Source organism: Rhinoraja longicauda, chromosome 6 (assembly GCF_053455715.1).
Source record: "Rhinoraja longicauda isolate Sanriku21f chromosome 6, sRhiLon1.1, whole genome shotgun sequence".
Lineage (NCBI taxonomy): Eukaryota > Metazoa > Chordata > Chondrichthyes > Rajiformes > Arhynchobatidae > Rhinoraja > Rhinoraja longicauda.
This window is the reverse complement of record NC_135958.1, coordinates 77,690,826-77,717,852: the sequence shown is the minus strand read 5'-3', so window position 1 is coordinate 77,717,852 and position 27,027 is coordinate 77,690,826. Positions and strand designations below refer to the sequence as shown.

The window sequence follows — 27,027 nt, the reverse complement described above, 5'->3', positions numbered from 1 at the left end:
CACCACTAATTGCACCGACTTCCAAAGCACTGGCAGTATGGAATCGTTCCCTTCCACCTATTTTCCTTCCTCTGGCTTCATACTTCATATCTCTTCTCTCCCAACTCACACCTTTTGTTTTTTCATCTCTAGCCTTTGTCCCACCATGTACCAATAAAAATACTCACCCCCCTGTATCCACCTCTCACTTGTCCTGCCCCCACCTCCCTCCCATGTTTGTTCCCACCCCACTACAAACGTCGCCGATCCACGTTCGCCACAGATGCCGCCTGACCCGCTGAGTTACTCCAGCACTTTGTGTCTTAGACTGCAAACCAGCATCTGCAGTTCCTTGTGTCTACTTAGAATATTATTAACAGCAGCTAAAAAAAGACACAAAGTGCTGGAGTAACTCAGCGGGTCAGGCAGCATCTCTGAAGAACATGGATAGGTGACATTTCAAGTCAGGACCCTTCTTCAGATAACAGCTAATTGTTGCAATCAGTTTGGGTTATTGCGTTTTATTGTTTTTAAGATGTTTGCTTTGGAGTAATACAGAGACAAATTGTTTGAAGGTTTATGCATATGATGGACATTAGTGGCGCAGCGGTAGAGCTGCCAGAGACCCAGGTTCAATCCTGACCATGGGCGCTGTCTGTACGGAGTTTGCACGTTCTCTCTGTGACTGCATGGGTTTTGTCCGGGTGCTCCAGTTTTCTCCCACACTCCAAAGATGTACAGGTTTGGAGGTTAACTGGCTTCTGTAAATTATCCCTAGCTTGGAGGACAGAACTAGTGTGTCATTGGTCGGTATGAACTCGAAAGCAGTCTTTTACCCAGATTAGGGGAATCTAGAACCAGAGGACACAGGCCCTTCAGCCCACCGAATGCACCGACCAGCGATCCCAGCACATAAACACTATCCTAGACACACCAGGGACAATCTTTTCATTTATAACAAGCCAATTAACCTACAAACCTGTACATCTTTGGAGTGTGGGAGGTTAATTCCCGGGATGGCGGGACTGTAACTGTGGGCTTGTATTCACTGGAATTAATAAGGATGAGAGGGGATCGTATAGAAACGTATAAAATGCTTAAGGGATTGGACAGGCTAGATGCAGGAAAAATGTTCCCGATGTTGGGGGAGTCCAGAACCAGGGGTCACAGTTTAAAAATAAGGGGGAGGCCATTTAGGACTGAGATGAGGAAAAACGTTTTCACCCAGTGCGTTGTGAATCTGTGCAATTCCCTGCTACAGAAGGCAGTGGATGTTTTCAAGAGAGTTAGATATAGGTCTCAGGGCTAATGGAATCAAGGGACTTGGGGAGAAAGCAGGAACGGGGTACTGATTTAGGATGATCAGCCATTCAATGTGATCATGGCTGATCATTCTCAATCAGTACCCCGTTCCTGCCTTCTCCCCATACCCCCTGACTCCGCTATCCTTAAGAGCTCTATCTAGCTCTCTCTTGAATGCATTCAGAGAATTGGCTTCCACTGCCTTCTGAGGCAGAGAATTCCACAGATTCACAACTCTCTGACTGAAAAAGTTTTTCCTCATCTCCGTTCTAAATGGCCTATCCCTTATTCTTAAACTGTGGCCCCTAGTTCTGGACTCCCCCAACATTGGGAACATGTTTCCTGCCTCTACCGTGTCCAACCCCTTAATAATCTTATATGTTTCGATAAGATCTGTTTTGACAGTTGAGACCGTTCAACACCACTGTGTGGAAAAACACTGCCAGGATTTGTCCAAAAACACACGCCGGAGAGGCTGGCAAAGTGCAGCTTGGGGCAGAAGACGAGAGTTATCTAACATCTCACCTGTTGGCGCGCGGCTCTCCCAGCGATAGCAGGAGCTAGGATGAGCCAGCCATCCTCCCACAAACCCAAGCAGCTGAAACTCCTCGAGCTCAACAACATCTCCAGGGCTGGTGAGCCGCCAAGCTTGATGGAGCCAACTCCAAACCTCACATCTTCACTTTTGGCTTCATTTGAGCCGACTGTTCAAATTTAGAAGCAATTAAACCTGCTGCCTCTGTTTACTCTCCAAAACAGAATAAAGAACTAAACAATCGCTTCCAGCATCTCCTGAAACACATGGAGACGTTACCACAAACTGCGCTATTCCAGTGGTAACTTTAGGAGTTGTTGGATAACTACATGTTGCAATTTAGGTTGGCGCCCATCGGCAAGAGAAATAACAATTACACAGAATATTAATTGAAGAGCAAAAACAAACAAAAAAAGTTGCAAATGTGGGCAACTGGAAATACAAACAGAACGTGGTCGAAACGGACAACAGGTCAGCCAAAGTCTCTGGAGAAAGAAGCAGAGTTTCAGGTCAATGAGCTTCAAGATAGACACTAAAAGCTGGAGTAACTCTCTCGAGAAAAGGAATAGGTGACGTTTCGGGTCGAGACCCAGCTTCAACATCAGTTTCTATCTCCAAAGACGCCGTCTAACTTGCTGTGTCTCTTCAACGTGGTCTGCTTTTTTAGTTTTGGAATAATTGTTGCACAATAAATGTAGGGCTCTGGGGAGTGACGTGGAGCCGAGGGATCTAGGAGAACAGGCACATAGTTCCTTGCAAGTGGCGTCACAGGTGGATAGGGTGGTCAAAAAGACTTTCGGCACATTGGCCTTCGTCAGTCAGAGTATTGAGTATAGAGGTTGGGAGGTCATGTTGCAGTTATATAAGACATTACTGAGGCTACGTTTAGAGTATTGTGTTCAGTTTCAGGCACCGTGTTATAGGCAAGGTATAAGGGGCGAGAATTCATAGGAACCGGAGAGGCAAATCTTTCACTTCAAGTGTGGTGGATGCGTGGAATAAGCTGCCAGAGAAAGTAGTTGAGGCAGGTATTACAACTGCTTTGAAAAGACACTTGGAAAGAAACATGGATGGGCAAGGTTTAGAGGAATATGGGCCAAACTTGGGCAAGTAGGCCTAGTTTAGATGGGGATCTTTGTTAGCATGGGTCAGGTGGGCCGAAGGTCCTGTTTCTGTGCTGTACCGCCATGACTCTGAGAGCGCACAGCCTCGCAGGTGAATTCAGTCCTGCAAGCGAGAGACACAGGCAGCAAACAAGTGCTTATTATTGTGTATTATTGCAGCGCTGGGGACCCGGGTTCAATCCCGACTACTGTCTGTACGGAGTTTGGACGTTCTCCCCATGACCGCGTGGGGTTTCTCCTGAGATCGGTTTCTCCCCAACACTCCAAAGACGTACAGGTTTGTAGGTTAATTGGCTTGGGTTTGTAAACTTGCTGTAAGTGTAAAATTGTCCCTGGCGCGTGTAGGCTTGTGTTAATGTGCGGGGATCGCCGGTCGATGCGGACTCGGTGGGCTGAAGGTTCTGTTTCTGCGCTTTCTAAAACAAAAAGTGGACTAAAAGAGGGTGGAGATGGAAACATGGCAGCAGTTGTTACCTGGCAGCTTGAGCCACTTGGGCACTTTGTTCGGGTGGGCTGGCTTGGAGCCCGCTGCTGATGTTTCCACCGGCTCTCTCCTCGTCTCCTCGTCTTGCCCACCGCTGGCAGAGGGTTGAAGCTCTGTATGGGAAGGCAGCGAACTGGTGGAAGGAGCTGCATGCCTGGAGATAGAGCTGAAGAGGACAGAGAATGAAGAAGGGTCTCGACCCGAAACGTCACCCATTCCTCCTCTCCTGAGATGCTGCCTGTCCCGCTGAGTTAATGCAGCATTTTGTGTCTGGCCTCGGTGCAAACCATCATCTGCAGTTCCTTCCTGCACATGAACCTTGGCGGATCGCTGCACAACTTGGACGCTGCTTTCAAAGCTTAAGAGGCCATGGGAACTCACGCAGGGTTCGAACGGAACCCAAGCACCGGGAACAAAGCGGATTTTGTGACCCAGGAGGTAATTAGCTGATCAGAGAGACTCAAAGCTACAGGGGTTAAATCAAACAGACAAAAGCCAGCACGCTAATCACGCTGTGCTTCCGGCTTGCTATCATTGCTTCAGCCGCCCTGCTCTCTCCATCTGACCTGTCTTTACACCACGTGCGTCTGTCACCTGACTGCTGAGAGGGGGCCATGGTCCACCGTTGAAAGACTTCCTGAGGAATATAAGCAAGGTGCCCAGTTGAGCGGATTAGAACTTAGTTGGCGGCACGGTGATGCAGCGGTAGAGTTGTTGCCTCACAGCGCCAGAGACCCGGGGTCGATCCTGGCTATGGGTGCTGTCTGTATGGAGTTTGTACGTTATCCTTGTGGGCTCTTCTCCGGGTGCTCCGGTTTCCTCCCACATCCCAAAGACATGCATGTTTGTAGGTTAATTGGCTTTGGTAAAATTGTAAATTGTCCCCGGCGATGTGTAGGATAGTGCGAGTGTACCGAGTGACCACTGGTCGGCGTGGGCTTGGTGGGCCGTGGGGCCTGTTTACATGCTGCATCTACAACGTTTAAAATGCTCATAATGTGATCTACACAAACATACTTTACTTTAGAGGCACAGCTTGGAAACAGGCCCTTCGGCCCACCGAGTCCGTGCCGACCAGTGACCACCCCGTACACTAGCACTGTCCGACACACTCGGGACAATTGTACAACTTCCCGAAGCCAATCAACCTACAAACCTGGACGTTTTCATAATGTGGGCAGAACACACAGAGGAAAACACCCAGAGAAAACCCACGCAGGTCACGGGGAGAAGGTACAAACTCCGTACAGACAGCGCCCGAGGTCAGGATCGAACCCGGGGTCTCTGGCGCTGTGAGGCGGCAACTCTGCCCCTTGCGCCACTGTGTTGCCCTATCTGCTGTTTGCTCTGGTCGAGAACAGTAACGTGAAGAATGAAAAGTTACCTTTGGTGCACCAGTATTTATAAGATGTCTTTAATACAGTTGTTTTCACTGGCACCTCAGTAAAGGACCACCAACTGCCAAGGTGTCAATAACAAAGCAACAAGGAGCTGATTTCTACGCTCTGCTTCCCAGACTCAGCTGTTTCTGTGATGCTTCGCTATAAATGTGGGTTCTGTGAAATCGCCGTTGCCAACTCCAGCATTCTGCTGGGAAAGAAGGCACATGACTCTCACTCACTCACTCACTCACTCACTCGTCTCCGGTTTCAGGCTGATTAGACCGTGGGGCAGCACGGATGTCAAAGTCATGGAAGAACTCTTCCATTTCCCAGCGGAGAGGCCAATGGCAGCCAAATGGCGAGTGCAGAATTTGAAGGGGAAACGCGTAGGGAGGGCAAGTTAATTTTCTGAAACAGGAGACATCCCTCTCTTTCTGGCCTTTCATCATTCCCAGATGTGGGATGGACTGACCAGCTGGCTGCCAAGTTCATCATCAGTTCTGCGAGCAGAATGAGGCCATTCCACCCATCAAGTCTACTCTGCCATGCAATCATGGCTGATCCTGTCTTTCCCTCTCAACCCCATTCTCCTGCCTTCAACCCATAACCTCTGACACTCTTACTAATCAAGAATCTATCAATCTTCGCCTTAAAAGTATCCATTGACTTGGCCTCCACAGCTATCTGTGGCCATGAACAGAGATCCACCACCCTCTGACTAAAGACATTTCCCCTCATCTCCTTTCTAAAGGCACGTTCTTTTATTCTGAGGCTATGGCCTCAGTTCCCCGTTGGATTGCAAGTTTGTCGTGGTCGGGGAGCTCTTGTGTCTCAGTGACCCCTAGAGCTGTGCCAGCGGGAGATTCGGCTCCTGTTAGGGTTTCCCATGCTGGACAGACAGGTCGAAGGGTAGAGACGAGACGAAGAGCGATCCACTGGTCCTCCAGGTTGAGGGTTGAGCACAGGGCTAACAACCCCGCCTCGTACAACCAATACGTTACTCAAACAACAACTGAAGGAATCAACACTACTGGGCGTGACGGACTTCCAGGGCTATCGCCAGACGCTAGGATGAATGTCAATGGTGAAAGCTGAAAGGAAGATGGAACTGACCTGGGGTAGCATCCAGAAACTAGCCCAGAGCAGACAGGAGTGGAGGACCTTCGTGGTTGCCCTACATGCCAGGAGGCATAATGAGCAGTAAGTAAGTATGGCCTCTGGTCCTAGACTCTCCTACTAGTGGAAATATCCTCTCCACATCCACTCCATCTAGGTCTTTCACTATTCGGTAAGTTTCAATGAGGTCCCACCTCATTCAGCGAGTACAGGCCCAGACCCGTCAAACGCTCATCATGTTAACCCAATCATTCCTGGGATCATTCCCGTAAAGCTCCTCTGGACCCTCTCCAACAGCAAGCACATCCTTCCTCAGATATGGGGCCCAAAACCGGGTAGATTCACGGTCTCGTGCCCAGAGTAGGTGAATCGAGGACCAGAGGACATAGGTTTAAGGTGAAGGGGAAAAGATTTAGTAGGAATCTGAGGGGTAACTTTTTCACACCAAGGGTGGTGCATGAATGGAACAGGCTGCCGGAGGAGGTAGTTGAGGCTGGGACTATCCCAACATTTAAGAAGCAGTTAGACAGATACATAGATAGGACAGGTTTGGAGGGATATGGACCAAATGCTGACAGGGGGGACGAGTGTAGCTGGGACATGTTGGCCGGTGTGAGCAAGTTGGGCCTCAGGGCCAGTTTGCACGCTGTACCACTCAATGACTCCATGACTCTAAAACCGCTCATGATGGGCCTGGCTTCTGGCAGTGTACCTCAGACCATCTGCTGGGAACCAACGTCATCTTCAACGTCATCCGCGCGTGACGAATCGTGTAGTCTCCACCCTGTGGCCTTTACCGACGGGGGTCTGTGGGGCCTTTTGTCTGCGTTGAAAGGAACTGCAGATGCTGGTTTACACCGAAGATAGACACAAAATGCTGGAGTGCCTCAGCGGGTCTGGCAGCATCTCTGGCGAAAAGGAATAGATGACGTTTCAGGTCGTGACTCTTCCTCAGACTGAAAATGGGTCTGAACAAGGGTCTCAACCCGAAACATTACCGATTCCTTTTTTCCAGAGATGCTGCCTGACAGGCTGGGTTGCTCCAGCATTTTGTGTCCATCTTTGTTTGGCCTTTTGTCTGTGTTCTGCACCAGCACATCACTGGATGGTCAACCATAATGACCCACAGTAGTGGATACTGGCTCGAACTGCGTCTCTGCCCACCAGCATATTTTAGTGCAGAATCATTCATATGACAGCTGGGACTCTATTCCTTGGAGCGCAGGAGGATGAGGGGTGATCTTATAGAGGTGTACGATCATCAAAGAAATTACGGATATCCATTCTACATATATCCAATTCACTCCCAATTATTTCATGTCCAACCAACCCTCTCTATCCACTGATGAAAAATGGTACAATCTCAGTAAATTCCTGCAGACCACAAGATCTGAAGGGTCCTGACCCGAAACATCACCTATCCATGTTCTCACAAGTTCACAAGTTATAAGAGGAGAATTAGGCCATTCGACCCGTCGCGTCCACTCCGCCATTCAATCATGGCTGATCTCTGCCTCCTAAACCCATTTTCCTGCCTTCTCCCCATAACCCTTGACACCCGTTCTACTCAAGAATTTGCCTATCTCTGCCTTAAAAATATCCGCTGACTTGGCCTCCACAGCCCTCTGTGGCAATGAGTTCCACAGATTCACCACCCTCTGACTAAAGAAGTTCCTCCTCACCTCCTTTCTAAAAGAGCGCCCTTTAATTCTGAGGCTGTGACCTCTGGTCCTAGACTCTCCCACCAGTGGAAACATCCTCTCCACATCCACTCTATCGATGCCTTTCATTATTCTGTCAGTTTCAATGAGGTCCCCCCTCAACCATCTAAACTCCAGCGAGTACAGGCCCAGTGCTGTCAAACGCTCCAGAGATGCTGCCTGACAACCTGAGTTACTCCAGCACTTTGTATCTTTTTTCTGTAAACCAGCATCTGCATTCTCCTGAGTCGACGTAAGATGATGGTTGGACATCAAATGGCAAGGTAAGGTTTGTTATCTAATTTACCCTGAATGCCACCAGGAGCTGGCTGTAAATGTTTATAAAATAAAGCACAGTCTTGCGCTGAAACAGAATTACTGGTTCTTATTGCATATGTTTTCTGTCCTTCGATGGGCTGAGGAATTGAGCTCAAAGGATTAACAATTTTTAAAAAGCAGGAGGCTCTTTTTGGAGTTTGGGTCCAAGTAATTAATAAATACCATCTCGGCAGAGGCACATTTCTGTGGAGGGTCTGGTCAAGGAAGCCCTATGGAAAGCCATATGTTACCTATATTAGGAAGTTTCTCCTCTTTGAAATGCTGAAATGTGTGCAAAATTTGCAGACTTAGAGACCATTATTAGTTGTTCTTGGAAGCAAGAGTTTGAATCGGAGAACAAGAGGCCATTCGCCACGTTGTACCGGTGCCAGCTCTTTGAAAAATGGATTCAATCAGTGCCACTCCTCTCCACTTTCCCCACAGCCCTGCCAATTTCTTCTTTTCAAGTACATATACAGACCCCATTCGAAAGTTCCTACATCTGCTTCCAAAGCACTTCAAGGTATCACGTTGCCAATCGTTACACTCACGGCTCAACAAAAAAGCAACCACACTTTGACGATCACCATGGACCTGACCCTCTGGTTGTGAACGGTCCCTCAGCAAAAACAGTTCCTCCCTATCTACGTCACCAAAACAAATCCATGCTTTTGAAAGACTTGAGACGTTAAGATACAGCGGGGAAACAGGCCCTTCGACCCAACGAGTCCATGCCATGTTTGACGGCACTGGGCCTGTACTCGCTGGAGTTTAGAAGGAAGGGACCTCATTGAAAGGTACCTAGAATTGAGTGGATGTTTAGACTTTAGAGATACAGCGCGGCAACAGGCCCTTCGGGGGGGTTGGGGGGGGTGAGCGATCGCACTGTACACTAGCATTTGTGTGTTTTGGGGGGGGTGTTGTGTTTTGCAATTGTACGAAGCCAAAGAACCTACAAAACTGTGCGTCTTTGGAGTGTGGGAGAGACCGGAGCACACGGAGAAAACCCACGCGGTCACGGGGAGAACGTCCAAACTCAGCCGAAGCGCCGTAGTCAGATTGACCCGGTTTGCGCCGTTTTATTCAGCAACCCACCCGCTGTGCCATTGTGCTGCCCCTCAATCAGTCTGACGAAGGGCCCCAAACTGAAACATCACCCATCCATTTTTCCCAGAGATGCTGCCTGAGTGACTCCAGCACTCTGTATAAACCAGCATCCGCAGTTCCTTTTTATTACATTCAATATTTCTGAAGCCCTTTTCAGATTTCTCCACATTTGTCTTCAGATTCCTCAACCTGGCTTCTGTAGTTATTCCATTTAAAAAAGCCCCTCGCTGGGCAGCACAGTGACACAGCGGGTCGAGCCGCTGCCTCACGGCGCAAGAGACCCCGGTTCGATCCTGACCTCGGCTGCTGTCTGTCGTGTTTGCACGTTTTCTCCCACATTCCAAAGATGTGTGGGTTTGTAGGTTAATTGGCCCTCTGTAAAATTGCCTCCAGTATGTAGGGAGTGCAAGTGGTATTACGTAGAACTAGTGTGAACGGGTGATGATGGTTGGCGTGAACTTTGGTCGGCCGAAGGGCCTGTTTCCATGCTGCGTCTTTCAGTCAATCAATCATTCCTGTTTCAATGGAAGATAGACACGGTGTGGTGGAGTATCTCAGTGGGTCAGGTAGCATCTCTGGAGAAGAAGGATGGGTGAAAGTGGAGAAACGTCACCCATCCTTTTTCTCCAGAGATGCTGCCTGATCCACTGAGTTACTCCGGCATTTTGTGCCTATTCCTGCTTCAACTCCATTTGCTCTGAAATGTCCATTCTCTCCTCAGATGCTGCTTGACCTGCTGAGTTCCTCCAGTCCGAAGAAGGGTCTCGACCCGAAACATCACCCATTCCTTCTCTCCAGAGATGCTGCCTGTCCCGCTGAGATACTCCAGCTTTTTGTGTCTATCTTCGGTTTAAACCAGCATCTGCAGTTCCTTCTTACACGAGTTCCTCCAGCAGTTTGTTTGTTTCAACTCGAGTAAATGTGCTGCAGTCTCTCCCATGACCCTACCTTCCACAAGATGGTGGCCAGTGTGGTCCACAATGTGCCAGATGACGCCTGAAGTAGACCTTGAATTTTTTCCATTGGGATAAGTTTGGGAACAGCTCCATCCAAGCGCAAGAAATTGTAGGGTCGTGGACGCAGCCCAGCCCAGCACACAAACTAACTTCCCTTCCATTGACTCCATCTACACCTCACGCTGCCTCGGCAAGGCCAGCAGCATCATCAAGGACCAGTCTCACCCCAGCCACTCCCTCTTCTCCCCTCTCCCATCAGGCAAAAGATATAGAAGTGTGAAAACGCACACCTCCAGAAATCAGGGACAGTTTCTTCCCAGCTGTTATCAGGTAACTGAACCACCCTACCAACAACTAGAGAGCAGTCCTGAGCTACACACTACATCGTTGGAGTCCCTCGGACTATCTTTAATTGGACTTTACCTTGCACTAAACGTTATTCCCTTTATCATGTATCTGTACACTGTGGACGGCTGGGTTGTAATCATGTAATGATCAGTCTTTCCGCTGACTGGTTAGCATGCTGCAAAAGCTTTTCACTGTACCTCGATACACGTGACAAGAAACTAAGCTAACTAAACTAAACTAGATTAATGAAGGGAAAATAAGTCTCAACAGGCAAGGTGTAACCAGAATGCCTGCATTATTGAAAGGAGTCAGATTTAATAGCTTTAAAAAACCCAGCCAAACTGGAAGAGGAAAATTGTCTTTGAAAGACAAATTATGGAACGACAACTCGAAACGGCGCCTGTCTATTTCCCTTCACAGATGCTGCCTGGTCTGCTGAGTTCCTCCAGCAGTTTGTTTTTTGCTCATGGAATGCATTTCTGTGGCTGCACATGAAGGGGTTCTTTCACTGGTGTTTTCCAAAATGCCCACTTTACACTAATGGATGCATTTCTTTCTGGGCGAGGTATTCCAGGAACAAACAGAGAAAACTTTTAAATGTGCAATTTATTTTGCAATCCCTTTCCACCTCTTCACTGAGGTGCTTGACTTTGTGATTTTTGCCCGATTACAAAATAAATCACATTTTTAAACAAAATGCTGTATATTCATATTATTCAAGATCAATAAGTAACCATGGAAAAGGCAAATTGTTGATGAAAACACGTGTTTATGGATATTGTGTGCCAGTGAAACCAACAGCTGTAAAGGATTACCTGCACTCTTGCACTCAAACAACAGAATACCTTCACAACCAAATCACAATGTTAAAAAACCCCAAAATGTCTTATCCCAGTATTCATCCAACACCTCTTACGGTGAAGTATCACTATCACACATAATCAATTTCAGCTTCAGTGGGTTATAAATGCCAGCCAGCGACTACAGCGGTGTCCAGTTAGTGAAACAAAGACCATTTTAACGCTAACCACTGTGTCAGCAGGTTCCTGTGCACTGAATAATAAAATCAAAAATGTTCTATTTGTCAAGTGTAGCAACAAAAATACATCCATTCATTTTCAATTTGTCAACACTGCATCATCTAATCCGTGGGACTGAGCCTGCAAGAACTTGCCATGATAGGGGAGGGTGAGGATAGGCGCAGTGGTAGAGTTGCTGCCTCACAGCGCCGGAGGCCCGGGTTCCATCCTGACCATGGGTGCTGCCTGTACGGAGTTTGTACATTCTCCCTGTGACCTGCGTGGGTTTTTTCCAGGTGCTCCGGTTTCCTCCCGAACTCCAAAGACGTGCGGGTGTGTAGGTTAATTGGCTTCTGTAAATTGCCCCTAGTGTTAGTGTACGGGGCAGGGGCGGACTCAGTGGGCCGTGGGGCCTGTTTCCGCGCTGCATCTCTGAAGTCTGGATTAACTCAGCGAGTCAGGTAGCATCTGTGGAGACCATGGATCGGTGACGTTTCGGGTCGAGACCCTTCTTCAGACTGATTGTAGGGGGAGAGAAGAAAGCTGGAAAATAGGAGAGGCAGGACAAAGGCTGGCAGGTAATAGGTCGACACAGTCGAGAGGGATTTTTTTGGCAGGCAGGCAGGTTGGAACAAAGGCCAGAGATAAGAACAGAAGGTGCAAGCCAGGTTTGAAGGGCTGCGGATTGTGACCGATCCATGTTCTCCAGATATGCTGCCTGACCCGCTGGGTTACTCCAGCACTGTGGGCGCTTCATTCATTTTGACGCAAAGAACAATTTCCTCACTTCTAGAGAAAATTCTGGAGGCGGGAAACATAAATGGCCAGGCGAGGAGAGGAGAGGAGAGGGATGTCGGTTCATGGGCCGATCCAGTCGAGGGTGACGGAGGAAGGCCCTGCAGGAGCCTGGGGCTCGCCTGGATCGGGAGCCGCTCCAGTAGACCGAGCATGCGGGCGGATCGGTGTTTGGAAATGGGGCCAAAACAAGGCGTGCCCACATGTGCAAACATGCATAAAGAATTTCACTGTGCACTTGCACACGTGACAAATAAGGCACCATTCAACCATTAAGGCAGTTGACTTCAAAAGTGTATAAGGCGATGGAAAGATCATTGAACAATCAAAATCTGAAAGATCTTAATTTTAGAAAATTTGTTCCACAAATGATCTTGCAATTATGGATTAGCAAAAGACTATAGACAATAGACAATAGGTGCAGGAGTAGGCCAATCGGTTTCTTCGAGCCAGCACCGCCATTCACTGTGATCATGGCTGATCATTCACAATCAGTACCCCGTTCCTGCCTTCTCCCCATATCCCTTGACTCCGCTATCTTTAAGAGCTATATCTAACTCGCTCTTGAAAGCATCCAGAGAATTGGCCTCCACTGCCTTTTGAGGCAGGGAATTCCACAGATTCATAACTCTCCAGGTGAAAAAGTTTTTCCTCATCTCCATTCTAAATGGCCTGCCCCTTATTGTTAAACTACACAGGAAATGTTGCTGGAATGAAGGTACAAACCTGGTTACAGCAAGGTCTGCCTGAGAAACAGAGGTGAGTGGCTTCTGGAACTCTTCACACAAGTAGTGATCTAAGTGGGATAAGAGGAGAGAAAATATTTCAGAAAACTAGCACGTGATCAAAAAGGGACCTCCATGTAAAGGGGATCAATACTGAATTGAGACATTTAAAGACTGAATATGGGCCCCGACCCAAAACACCACCTATCCATGTCCTCCACAGATGCTGCCTGACCCTCTGAGTTACTCCAGCACTTTGTGTTCTCCGCAAGATTCCAGCATCTGCAGCTCCTTGTGTCTACACTTAATGTAAAGTGTTTTGATCCCAGAAAGGTTAGAAAGAGGTAGCTAGTCATCGAGCGAAACAGTATGGAAATAAGCCCCTTGGCCCAACTCATCCCTGATGACAAAGTGGCAAAATCAAGCTAGTTCCACTTGCTTGAGTCCAGACCTTTCCTATCCATGTAATTGTCTTTTAAATGTCATCATTAAATCTGCCTTTACCACAATCCTGATCCCCTCTCTGCCTTCTGCCCGATGGGAGCAGGGAGAAGAAAAGATGACCGGGGTGGGACAAGTCTTTGATGATGTTGGCAGCGTGAAGTGCAGATAAGAGTCGATGGTGGGAAGGCTGGCCTGTGTGATGTCGGTGCACTGTGTCTGGGTTGTGTATGCCGCACTATAACCTCAACAGCCGCTTCGAAGGCATCACAAAATGCTGGAGTAACTCAGCAGGTCAGACAGCATCTCTGGAAAGAAGGAATGGATGACGTTTCGGGCGGAGACCCTTCTTCAGGTAGCTGCTTCTGCTATTTGTCTCCATTGTGAGTCAGACCCAACACCTCTATTGCCACTGCCATGGTGGTCAGGCGTTCAGTACATGAAGGATGCAAACCTGTGCTCTCCCCTGTTGCAGCTCAGCTCACGGTCCCACGCCTGTGTTACACGCTGGCCTGCGCTGGAACTTCTAGCGTGATGCAAAAGTACAAGAATAATATCTGTGGGCTGGCAAGATGCTTGAGCAAACACAAGAATGACAATAATTTGGCACAGAGAGCCGTCCCGTGCCAGCTTGCTTCATGTTTCTCTTATTTTTCCACCAATTCAGCATTAAAATACCACACCAAACACAGTGCCATTTTCTCAATTTTGCTCCTATCCATTCTACTTTATCTCTTTTAGTTTAGTTTAGAGATACAGCGTGGAAACGGGACCTTTGGCTCCACACCCACCATGAATCACCCGTTCACAGGATTTGTACGTTACCCCACATTCTAGTGCATTCTACACACTCGGGGCAATCTTACAAAAGTCAATTAACCCACAGGCCTGGCGCAGAGGTAGAGTCGCTGCCTCACAGCGCCTCACAGCGCCAGGGACCCGGGTTCCACCCTGACTACAGGCGCTGTCTGTACGGAGTTTGAACCTTCTCCCCGTGACCTGCGTGGGCTTTCTTCGAGATCTTCGGTTTCCTCCCACACCTCACAGATGTACAGGTTAATTGGCTTGGTGTAAATGTAAATTGTCCCTAGTGTGTGTAGGATGGTGTTAACGTGCAGGGACCGCTGGACGGTGCGGACTCAGTGGGCCGAAGGGCCTGCTTCCGCGCTGGAACTCTAAACTAAACTCTAAACTAAAATTAAATATTTCAGACCAGTGAAGGTATTTAAACCAGCCGTCCCATTCATTAAACTAAGCTATAATTTATCTTAATTATGCATGTGAAAAATGTCAAGGGGTGCACAGCAAAGCTGCATCACTCCATGGGTAGATGGGACACAATGACAAATCACAGGGAGAAGCTAACCTCTTACACAAGGCTTCACACCTGCCACAGCCCGGACTAACACGTAGGAACCAATGATAATAATAATAATAATAATAATACATTACATTTATATAGCGCTTTTCATATACTCAAAGACGCTTTACAGGGATTTAGAGAACATAGATGTAGGCTGATGCAGCGTCTCGACCCGAAAGGTCACCTATTCCTTTTCTCCAGAAATGCTGCCTGACCAGCTGAGTTACTCCAGCTTTTTGTGTCTATATACGTAGAAAAAGGAACTGCAGATGTTGGTTTGTACCAAATGATAGAGATACAGAGTGTTGGAGTAACTCAGCGGGCCAGGCAGCATCTCTGGAGAAAAGGGATTGGTGACGTTTCAGGTCGGGACCCTTCTTCAGACTGATCATGTGCGGTGCTTCAAAGGTTGCCCTTGCACACTTGACACCAGGCCGTGTCGACCACTTCCTAGTCTAGCACAGCCACTCACAACCTGAAAATAAATGTAAGATAGACATCAAATGCTGGAGTAACTCGGCGGGACAGGCAGCATCTCTGGATAGAAGGAATGGGTGACGTTTCGGATCCAGACCCTTCTTCAGTCTGAATCAGGGGAGTGGGAGATAGAGATAAGGAAATGTAAGGTGTGAAAACTCGACAAAGGGGATGCAGATCAAGGAAAATGTAGAATAGATCATTGTTAGTTAGGAGAAGGTAACAACAAAGCAAACAGAGATAAAATGTAAACGAGAACAGTCAGACGAGTCGGAGAACTGGGAAGAGGGGAGGGATGGAGAGAGAGGGAAGGCAAAGGTTACTTGAAGTTAGAGAAGTCAAAATTCATACCGCTGGGGTGTAAGCTGCCCAAGCAAAATATGAGGTGCTGTTCCTCCAATTTATTCTGGGCCTCACTCTGACAATGAAGGCCCAGGACAGAAAGGTCAGTGTGGGAATGGGAGGGGGGAGTTAAAGTGTTGAGCAAACGGGAGATCAGGTAGGTTTAGGTGGACTGAGCGGAGGTGTTCAGCGAAACTGACATAGGCAAGGGTCGCAGGTGGACAGCTGCTTATTTTAAGACTTTTTCTTTAGTGATTGCCTTCGTCAATGGGTCTGTCAAGTTTAGGAATGGGCCGAGTGGGTCGTGGTGATTCTTGCAATGGTCACATAAGGGCAGCACAAGATGCAATTCCCGCAGCGAACTGACAAAGTCCATTGAAAGACCAATAGACTAATCATAACTTTATTGAGCTTAACCATCTGGGCGGCACAGTGGGACAACGGTAGAGTTGCTGCCTTGCAGTACCAGAGACCCAGGTTCCATCCTGATCCTGGGCTGCCTGTACAGTTTGTACGTTCTCCCTGTGACCGCGTGGGTTCTCTCTGGGTGCTTCGGCTTCCTCCCACACTCCAAAGATGTATAGAATTGTAGGTGAATTGGTTTCGGTAAAATTGCAAATTGTCCCTAGTGTGTAGGATAGTGCTAGTGTGCGGTGGTCGGCGCGGACTTGGTGGGTCGATGGGCCTGTTTCCTCGCTGTATCTCCAAAGGTTAAAGTGAAGCCTAAAGTTTGAATTCTACCGTGCAAGTCAATCAACTGTTCTATAAGGCAATGGACCTTATTTCCTATGTTGCTGTTAATTCATGTTGAAGATCAATTAGTTAAGACTGTGGGCGGGAGGACCAGAAATAGGAAATTGATTATTTCAATACGTGGATCCATGCCGAACACCGGAAAGGTAGCAGGTGGAAGAATAATTTAGCCATGTCCAGAAGAAATGACACGATATATCCAGGGGCAGGAAGAGTTATAGGACAAAATCACTGAAACAGTAACTCGAGGAAATCAAAATAAGTAAGGTTATGTTACTCACCCATTCTAACTTCAGAGCCAAAGTGGACAAGAGCGGCAGGAAATAAGTTTGCCTGAAGCAAAAAGAACAAAGAATAGTGAAGGATCTCCACAGATGGCTGTCATTATGTCTTTACTCTCAAGTTAACTCAAACCCAACAACCCAAAGCGCCAGCCATGAAGCAACAGAAATGAATACTAAACAGATTTTCTCTCTCCCTTTACCAAAACCTGCCAGAACATTTGCAGATTGCACTATCGCTGCTCACAGATGCGGAACTACCATCTAAATTACGCCAGAAGTAAACATTTGACAAATATACAATGCAACGAAAGAGAGAAAAAAATGATCACGTTTTATCAAATTTGGCAAAAGGAGCTCGCACCTACGTAGGTGGAACCATCAGCACATTCTAAAATACTTTGCAAACACGATAACAGTTCTTCGTGCAAGTCTTCGTGCAAGTTTTTTACTCACCGCAGATGAGTAAAAAAGTATTACATCTTTGATGACACTGGTTCGTATGTGATCAGTATCTCTGCTCTTTTTAAAAGTTTTATCTCCTGCTGGGCAGACAGCCAGTTTATTGATTTCTCTAACTTCAAGTAACCCTTGCATCCCCTCTCTCTCTGTCCCTCCCCCACCCTAGTCGTTGCACTAGTTTCACTGTCGTCCTGTTGAGTTTCACTGTCTGTATAACTCGTTATCACCTAGCCTACAGCCAACAAGGGATCATTGTGGACTCCACCTGTCCATTATCATTGTTACTTTTTACATATATTTCATTCACGTGTCTATGTACCATCTATATCTCTCCTTTCCCCTTTCCCCTGACTCTCAGTCAGAAGAAGGGCCTTGCCCCGAAACGTAACCTATTCCTTTTCTCCAGAGATGCCTCTTGACCCGCTGAGTTACTCCAGCTTTTTGTGTCTATAAACAGTTTCTAGATTCTCCTGCTTATCTGGAAGTTAACACCTTCAACAATGCAGCCAGGATTACAAGCAAGAAGCCTTTTCTTAAGATAGACACAAATTTGTGGAGCGACTCAGGCAGCATCTCTGGAGAAAAAGAATAGGTGACGTTTCCGCTGAGTTACTCCAACACTTTCTGTTTGTTTTATTTGTAAACCAACATTTGCAGTTCCTGTTTTACACAGCTGAATTATACATTATATTGCTGAGAAGTTGTTGGCAAGGTGCGCTGAGTAAAAGTAGATGTTGTTCAGTCCTTTCAGTACACATCACATGTAGTGTGGAAGTATTTATTGCTTATTCAGACCAATCCATCGGCTGACGATTGTCTCTGCAGCTATGCCTAAGACGTCTATTCCGGGTCTGGGTAGGGCCGATACCTGGAGTTCAGGGAGAGCAAGGTCTATCGACATCACTTTATGGATGATATACCCCAGGGACACGAGGCAGAGCTGATCAAAGACCGTGTTAACTGCCCACATCTGGTCCACTGACCTTATCCACAGCATCCATGCACATGGATAGAGTGCACTGGTTTGCATTTATTTTCTTGTGAAATCGAATGCAAGGTCCTTCTCCCAGAATATTTATCAGCACGTCACTCTGCTTGTAACATTGCTGATAGATTTATTTGAACAAAGAAATAGGGAGGAGGGGGGAGAGACGAAGAATAAACCGTGGGCCGAATGATCCCAGTGAAAGGTGGTGGGGAGAACGTCTGAAGAGGGGTCTCGACCCAAAACGTCACCTATTCCATTTCTCCAGAGATGCTGTCTGACCCGCTGAGTTACTCCGGCCCCTGCCCGCTGTAACCGAGAGTCAGAGGTAGGGGTCGCTCTCTGCTTTTCATCCCCGAGCTTCGCAATCTTTTGGTTTAAAAACCCCCCTACTGTGAATCTTTCATGGGATAGGTTACATCGGGCTGATGCTATCTTCTGGGGGAACATTCCACAGCATCCTTTGCCTTTGAATTACATACAAAGTAATCAACCGCCTCGACCAAGTGTCGGTGACTTCCCCTTTCTTCCACACAACAAATCATTCAACTTCCTCATGTTTAGGTTGTTACATGTCCCTTATTTCCACTGTGTGAATCTTTGGAATGCACCAATTAATGACTGGAAGGAGTCGGGGGGTGGGGGTGAGGGTGACAGTGGCAGAGATTGGTAAGAGGAAGGCTGTGTGTCTCTGTTTTTTTCATGAGCCAAGTGGCGATTATCAATAATAAATGAAACTATATCTTAATAATTGCATATTTAATAAACTTTTATCTCACGTCGTCCGATTCTGGGTCTGGCACTCTTCCAAGTCGACCGGTTCCACAGCTTAAGTTATAGCAATTAAACTTGATATGAAATCAGACGGCTTTGGCAACGCTGGAATTATCTTTGAATACTGAAATGCCCTGAGATAAGTGCAACAAACGACAGGTAGCAATCAAGATCTCCATTGCTTACTCTCTCATTAACGGGCATTTCCTGTCAATTAGTTCCCACGCAGTTATTTTCTGCCCATTTGGCTGGGGAAAGCAGTGCAGCGTGAGGCTCGGAAAAGCTCCATAATTCTGGCACATCAGCTCCTGTCATAAGCAGAAAACAGTGCATTGTTTGGAGCCGGCGGCCAGGCCCAACTTGGCACTGCCCCTGTCACTCTAAATCTTCCCATTCTCAAAGACACGGATTTAGTTTTAGTCCATCCCTTGGTTCTTGTAACAAATGGTCTGTAACTCTGCAGGGAGTGGAGGAGACCTTGGAAAGTAGACTTATCGCACGGCACCAAGTCTACTTTACAACCCCCTGCAGTGTCGCGAGCGGGAGACCAGGGTCTTACACGGCGAAAGAAAGCCAGACGTTTGCACAACAACTGCACCTTTGTTCGACATTTTAACCGGGGTGGAATGTGTAGTGGAGTGACGATGGTATTCCGGACTGGGGTGCCAGGCATAAAGAGCCCAAGGATAAAAGAGTACGGCGACGTTCCCATTTTCCAACGAACACACACACACGAGCTCCGTTCCCCAGAGAACCGTGAATGAGATTTTAACCTATGGCGCACAATCCGTCAAAATCATCGAGACAGGCAGCACAGGAACAGCCCTTCGGCCCCAATTTGTCCATGACAACCTATTACCCCCCTCGCTAGGCTATGTGTAGGTGCTGGTATACACCAAAGACAGAGGCAAAGTGCTGGAAAAGAGGTGGGAGCAAGACAAAGCCCGGCAAGTGATAGGTGGATGGAAAAAAACTGCAGATGCTGGTTAAAATCAAAGGTAAACACCAAATGCTGGAGTAACTCAGCGGGTCAGGCAGCATCTCTGGAGAAAAAGGATGGGTGACGTTTCGGGTCGGGACCCTTTTTCAGACTGCACCCAAAACATGTCCTCAGCATTGCAAACATCGATGAATCTGATTGTTTCCATGCTAAGGTGTATAAAGCTTCATCCAAAAGGTTTATTTTTTAATGGGTTTATCTTCAATGGCAGTGAACGTTGTATTGAATCCTACAGTTGGCTGAGCAGGAATATCCGTTTATAAGCATTTCTTTCTACATAAAGCCTACAATGAAAATGAATCAGAGGAGAGTTATTTAATTAGAATGCAAAGTGCCGGAGTAAATCAGTGGGTCGGGCAGCATCTGTGGAGGACGTGGACAGGCGACATTTTAAAGCCGGGGGCCCTTCTTCAGACTGATTGTAGTGTGGGAGACAAAGCTGGAAAAGAGGTGGGAGCAAGAGTGATAGGTGGAGGAAAAAAACTGCAGATGCTGGTTAAAATCAAAGGTAAACACCAAATGATGGATAACTCAGCGGGTCAGGCAGCATCTCAGGAGAGAAGGAATGGGTGACGTTTCGGGTCGAGACCCTTCTTCAGACTGAAGAAGGGTCTCGACCCGAAACGTCACCCATTCCTTCTCTCCTGAGATGCTGCCTGACCTGCTGAGTTACTCCAGCATTTTGTGTCTACCAAGTGATAGGTGGATACAGATAAAGGGGGCTTTTGGCTGGCAGATGGGTGGACAAAGGATATAGATGAAAAGGGGACAAGGGAGGGGGTTCTAGCACTTTGTGTTCTTCGCAAGATTCCAGCATCTGCAGTTCCTGTCCAGAGTTATCTAATTCCTTGGAGTTTGTTTATTATCGGGCTTTCCCTGAGATCAGTGTCTTTAGGATGTGAAGGATATTGATCTAAAGGATATGAAAGTGTTGCACAAGGGTGTGAATTGTTGAATCCAGATGGAACTCAGCAACTGAGGGAAGCTGTGAGGCCAGGCTCTGGTGGTACAGGGAAAGTTAGAAGGGCAGGGAGAAGCACAGTTATATCAACAAGATAGTTTTTAATCAAAGATTAAAAGAGGAGCAAAATGAACCACTCCGTCGAAATCGCCTATACTGAAGTGTAGTACGCAAAGGAGCGTAACGTCCGCCATTTTAGTAAGCAAAACACGCCGTTCGTTATGCCTCTCGCAGTGTAATCAGTGTTTTGGGGGAACAGTATGCGTGATGATACCATGAAAATGCAGAAAATATCTCATCTATCAATTCACAGATTTTTGTTATTTTTCTTTTTAAATGTTTCTGCAAGTTTCTGCCTACTAAAATGGTGCCGTGACGTACTACGGTTTTTAGGGTCGAGTGGTCTATCTTGCCCATCTCTATTATCTTTGCTTTTTATTCTATGTGAATAATTAAAATGGAGAATGGGGATGTGGGATGAAGAATCGCTTTGAAATGAGATTCGGTAAAAAGATGTTTGAGAACCTCAGAACTAGTTCATGGTATTCTTGAAGTTGTAAAAAGGGGGGAGGCCGGGGAGAAGTGTGGCGTGGGGAAGAGTTCAAAAGAATCGTTTATTAATGTGCATCAAACATTCCTAAAGCTCTCACAAACGTAAAGTGGGAATATATATTGCATTAAAAATTCAAATGATCAAACACATCCAGATGGTCACCTCTACAATGCGGGGCAACCTGGAACCTTCCATAAATAACACCAAGAACAAAGCAGAAGAGGGAGCATATTATAGTAGATTCTTTCATCCAAACTCATTGTTGCAATTTGACAGTGTCACGCGGCAGGACACTCTCTGCTGCTTAGTAAATAATGAGATCATTTGTCTTACAAGACAAGGTTACAGGATTATGAAAATATAAATCACATTTCCACACGTATGAATTTATAGTATAAGAAAATAACTGCAGATGCTGGTACAAATCAAAGGTATTTATTTCACAAAATGCTGGAGTAACTCAGCAGGTCAGGCAGCATCCCAGGAGGGAAAGGAATGGGTGACGTTTCGAGTCGAGACCCGAAGTAGGGTCTCGGCCCGAAACGTCACCCATTCCTTCTCTCCTGAGATGCTGCCTGACCTGCTGAGTTACTCCAGCATTGTATGAATTTATAATTCTCTATCACAAGCAGTAGAGTTGCTGCCTTACAGCACCAGAGACCCGGGTTCGATCCCGACTACGGATGCCGTCGGTACGTTCTCCCTGTTGCCGTGCGGGTTTTCTCCGGATGTTCAGGTTTCCTCCCACATTCCAAACAGTTTAGCTTAGTTTAGACATACAGTGTGGAAACGGGCCCTTTGGCCCACCAGGTCCACACTGACCAACAATCACCCCTTATACGAGTTCCATCCTACATACTAGGGACAATTTTTACAGAAGCCAGTTAACCTACAAACTTGCAAGTGTTTGGAATGTGGGAGGAAACCGGAGCAGCTGGAGAAAACCCAATGCGGTCATAGGGAGAACGTACAAACTCCATACAGATAGCACCCGTGGTCAGGATCGAACCCGGGTCTCTGGCACCGTAAGGCAGCAACTCCACCCCATTCAAGAGAGAGCTAGATAGAGCTCTTAAGGATAGCGGAGTCAGGGGATATGAGGAGAAGGCAGGAACGGGGTACTGATTGAGAATGATCAGCCATGATCACATTGAATGGCGGTGCTGGCTCGAAGGGCCGAATGGCCTCCTCCTGCACCTATTGTTTATTGTCTATTTATTGTATTTTTTTTATTTTAGATTTCCAGCAACTGGAATTTCCTTGATTTTTATTTTTGACAGTGTTTTCCTTAATAGATTTCTCAGCTATCTTCAAACTTGTTCCCCTTTACTGGAGGAGCAACAGGATACTCTTACTCAAACCCATCTCACTTGATTATTTCACGATTGTGATTGTGATTGTGATATGATAATACATTAACCTAGATTACTGACGGAATTGTGTAGGAAGGGACTGCAGATGCTGATTTATACCGAAGTTAGACATAAAATGCTGGAGTAACTGAGCGTGCCAGGCAGCATCTCTGGAGAAAAGGAACAGGCGATGTTTCAGGTCGGAACGGTCGCTGAAGAAGGGTTCCGACCCGAGACGTCAACTGTTCCTTTTCTCTAGACATGCTGCCTGGCCCGCTGAGTTACTCCAGCACTTTGTGTCTATCTCACTGACAGAACTACTTTGTACTGACGAGGATATACAAATAATTTTAGTTCTGGTGGTTCAGGCACATCCAATGAAAAAACACTCGGAGAATCTCCTATCCAAAAAATAAAACACCAGAAGATTTCAGGACGCTACAATGAGCAGGTGGAGCGTTCGTTTAACTGTTTGCCCAAAGTTAAAGTTGTCCAAACTTGCATGAAGCAGCAGGGCTGAGGTTTCTCATGTGGAGAGCTCACGAAAACCCACACACCCAAAAGACAATTTACAGAGATTGGGTATAAGCCAGTAACCGGGCAGCCAAGGGGCTTTTAATGTTGACAGGAAGTAACCGTACAAATTGAGAACAGTTTCAAACAGTAAATACATGTCATCTGAAGGTGAGAGAAGACACTCCAATTCGACGCAGTCCTAGTAAAGTTCAACCGAGATGATAATTTTCAGAAAGATTCTGACCTAAAGGACACTATACTATTAGGGAGTAACTTGGAAATATTCTGCTGGTTTAAATCTGGAAGCATAGAAGGCATACCACAGCGTCACAGCGGTAGAGTTGCTGCCTCACAGCGCCAGAGACCCGGGTTCCATCCTGACTACGGGTGCTGTCTGTATGGAATTTGTGCGTTCTCCCCATGACCTGCTTAGGTTTTCCTCCAGGTGCTCCGGTTTATCTCCCACACTCCAGACGTACAGGTTTGTCGGTTAATTGGCTTCGGTAAAGATTGTAAGTTGTTCCTAGTGTGTAGGATTGTGCTAGTGCATGGGGATTTCCGGCCAGCACGGACTCGATGGGCTGAAGGGCCTGTTTCCACACTCTATCTCCAAACCAGGTGGACTTGTAACTCAGTACAAAGTTTTTTTTGTTTTTTTTTGCACACTCCTGGAAACCATTTCTGACTTTTGGATGACAGATTAGTGCGGGTGTCAAGGGTTATGGGGAGATAGCAGGAGAATGGGGTTGAAAGGGAAAGATAGATAATCTATGATTGAATACTGGAGTAGACTCGATGGGCTGAATGGCCTAATTCTGCTCCTATCGCTTATGAACTAGATGCTAACTAAATTACCTTTCTGTACGGTAAAACTTAAAACTTCCAACTGTGGCTCCATGAAACTTTTTTCCAATGAGTCATACCCTGTGTTTGTAAGCTATTTATAGAACTTAAAAGCCGCAAAATTTTTACGATTTTTATCTGGAATATTAATTCCTGATAATTATTGGATAGAATTAAATGCAAATATCGAAAATGATACTGCTGAAGAAAATTGGTGATTTGATTTTACTTTGGTTTGTTAATGTGAACGCGCTTCTGAAGAGGTTAAGCCTGTGCATTAAAAATGCTACTGTTATTGTAATTTATTTAATCAACCCCAATTCCCAGATATCTAGTAAATCCTCTCTAGGTAGTGCTCCAAATGTGGTGAAAGATTTCTTTCTTTCTTCTCCAGTTGATGCTTATGGATTTGGGCTGTTTGTAATTAAAACCACTTGCCTGTGCTATCTTTGCTCTTTGCATGGCTGAAAGATCAAACAAAGAATCTATCGCGAGACACTAGGTTTAAACAAAAGCATGGAGTGGTGAAGGGAATCTCCAGCCTGAATGAGACCCATTGAATGTATTTTAAATGAGTACAACAAATGCAGTGGCACCCTACACTGCGCACCCTTCTCTCGACCAAATAATTCAGTCAGGATCGCAAGAGTTTAAAAAATATATATATAAATAACTGCAGGGTAAAGTCAAACCCTTGATGTTCTCACCCACACCTAAAGTATGTGCTTTTCATTGACGCAGTCGGCAGTGGACATCTTTCGCAGTTCGCAAGCCATGCATATGTTTCCCATCAAACAGCATCTGCACAGGAATGCCTTCCCAACATTTCTAAAGCTAAGCAGAGAAGACGCTCTATTCTAGTTTTCTGATTAGGAACTGCTGCCTGCCTCTAATTGTACAAAGTAATCAAGCATCAATTGATGCTTTAATTACCAGTCAGAAACGCAAGTGCAAGGAGCTGAAAACTTCAATCTACCTTATTATCTTTATCCTTTAGCGACGACCATCCATCTCACTTCTGGTGAACTTAGTATAAAGCAGTCTTGCATTCAGGATCCGGTGGTGCAGTGGTGGGGTTGCTGCTGCATAGCACCTGAGACCCGGGTTCCATCCTGTCCACGGGCGCTGTCTGTACGGAGTTTGCACGTTCTCCCTGTGTCCTGCGTGAATTTTCTCCGGGTGCTCTGGTCTCCTCCCACACTCCAAAGACGTTCAGGTTTGTAGATTAATTGGCTTGGTAAAATTGTAAATGGTCCCTAGTGTGCAAGATAGTGGTAGTGCACGGGGATCGCTGGTCGGCGCGGACTCGGTGGGCCAAAGGGCCTGTTTCCTCGCATTATCTCTAAACTAAACTAAAGGATATGGGTAACATTTTCTCTGCTTTTGTGAATCCAAGCTCCATCTCCTGTCAGCAGTTTATTAACCCGGACTTTAAAAGAAACAGGAGACTGTGACCCGATCACCGAACAAACACAACAGCTCCAAGACTTGACAGGCCGATAACACGCAGCTCGAGAATATCTTCATCAATGCGAGGCTGGTGACAGACAACTGAGGTAATGGATGGGATGGGTTGGCACATTTTCAGCAGAAATTCAATACTGTGAACTAAAGGACTTTGTTAGGAAAGCAGAGGAGATGCAATATAACTTAAACGTTGCACTTTTAAGGAGGTGTATAAATGCAAATCCCTGAAGATAGCGAAGTAAGATGAGATGGCTGGCTTCCATACTGAAGTATGAAAGTAGCGCAAAAACGTCATAAAACACCAGCCAGGTATCACACAATGCTGGAGTAACAGCATCATCTGATGCTCCCGCAGCATCTCGGGAGAGAAGGAATGGGTGACGTTTCGGGTCGAGACCCTTCTTCAGACTGATATCAGGGGAGGGGCCGGGACAAAGAACGGATGTAGTAGGAGACAGGAAGACAGTGGGAAAACTGGGAAGGGGGAGGGAAAGAGAGGGACAGAGGAGCTATCTAAAGTTAGAGAAATCAATGTTCATAACGCTGGGGTGTAAGCTGCCTAAGCGAAATATGAGATGCTGTTCCTCCAATTTGCAGTGGGCCTCACTATGACAATGGAGGAGGCCCATGACAAAAAGGTCAGACTGGGAGTGGGAGGGGGAGTTGAAGTGCTCAGCCACTGGGAGATGAGGTTGGTTAAGGCGGACTGAGCGAAGGTGTTGAGCGAAACGATCGCCGAACTTGCGTTTGGTCTCGCCGATGTAGAGAAGTTGACATCTGGAACAGCGGATACAATAGATGAGGTTGGAGGAGGTGCAGTTGAGGTTCACCTGCATCTGCAGTTATTTTCCTACTAAAACACCAGCCAGATCTCTGAGGTAATTGTTTAACTCTGAGCACCAGGACAGGTGTCAAAGTTTTAATGAAGGAAAGAAAATAAATTTACTGCAATGATACCAGGGATGAGGAACTTTATTTACGACAGGACATCAGAAAAGCTGGTGTGCAGATGCTGTTTTATACCAAAGATAGACACAAAACGCTGGAGTAACTCAGTGGGTCAGACAGCATCTCCGGAGAAAAGGAATAAGTGACGTTTTGGGTCAGACTGAAGAAGGGTCTCGACCCGAAACGTTACTTATTCCTTCTCTCCTGAGATGCTGCCCATCCCACTGAGTTACTCCAGCTTTTGCGTCTTTCTTCGGTTTAAACCAGCATCTGCAGTTCCTTCCTACAAATGTATGAATAGTATGCCAGAGTATTTAGGAACAGGGAGAAATCATTAAACTTGACATAGCTTTTATCTGACTAAGTGGTCAAGAATGGGAGTGATTATGAGAATGAACATCACTATAGATGCCTGAAGCACCTGATTTTAGGCATTTAGCATTCTAGCCAGAGACCGGTAATGTGAAATATTAGTGTTTTACAAAATCACCCAAAGCAGCCAGACAGAATTTCACAACACCCTTTATTTTTAAACGCTTTACCTATTAAATCAAATATGACCAAAGAGATTTAATGGGGCTTGAAATCATATAAACAACTCTATTTGATAGCTTTAGTT

At 46.5% G+C, this 27,027-nt stretch overlaps 1 protein-coding gene across 2 annotated transcripts in view; it reads right to left on the bottom strand.

The window, feature by feature from the left end:
• aspscr1 (ASPSCR1 tether for SLC2A4, UBX domain containing) overlaps window positions 1-27,027 on the bottom strand; it is a 175,065-nt gene that overhangs the window by 2,385 nt on the left and 145,653 nt on the right. The window contains exons 14-16 of one of the 2 annotated variants that reach the window (XM_078401391.1): window positions 16,548-16,599; window positions 12,892-12,961; window positions 3,415-3,590 (exon numbers count right to left, since the gene is read on the bottom strand). In XM_078401391.1, the coding sequence (XP_078257517.1) occupies window positions 3,415-3,590; window positions 12,892-12,961; window positions 16,548-16,599 (298 nt within the window). The remainder of the gene's footprint in view (window positions 1-3,414; window positions 3,591-12,891; window positions 12,962-16,547; window positions 16,600-27,027) is intronic. The other variant, XM_078401392.1, reaches the window with a different exon arrangement.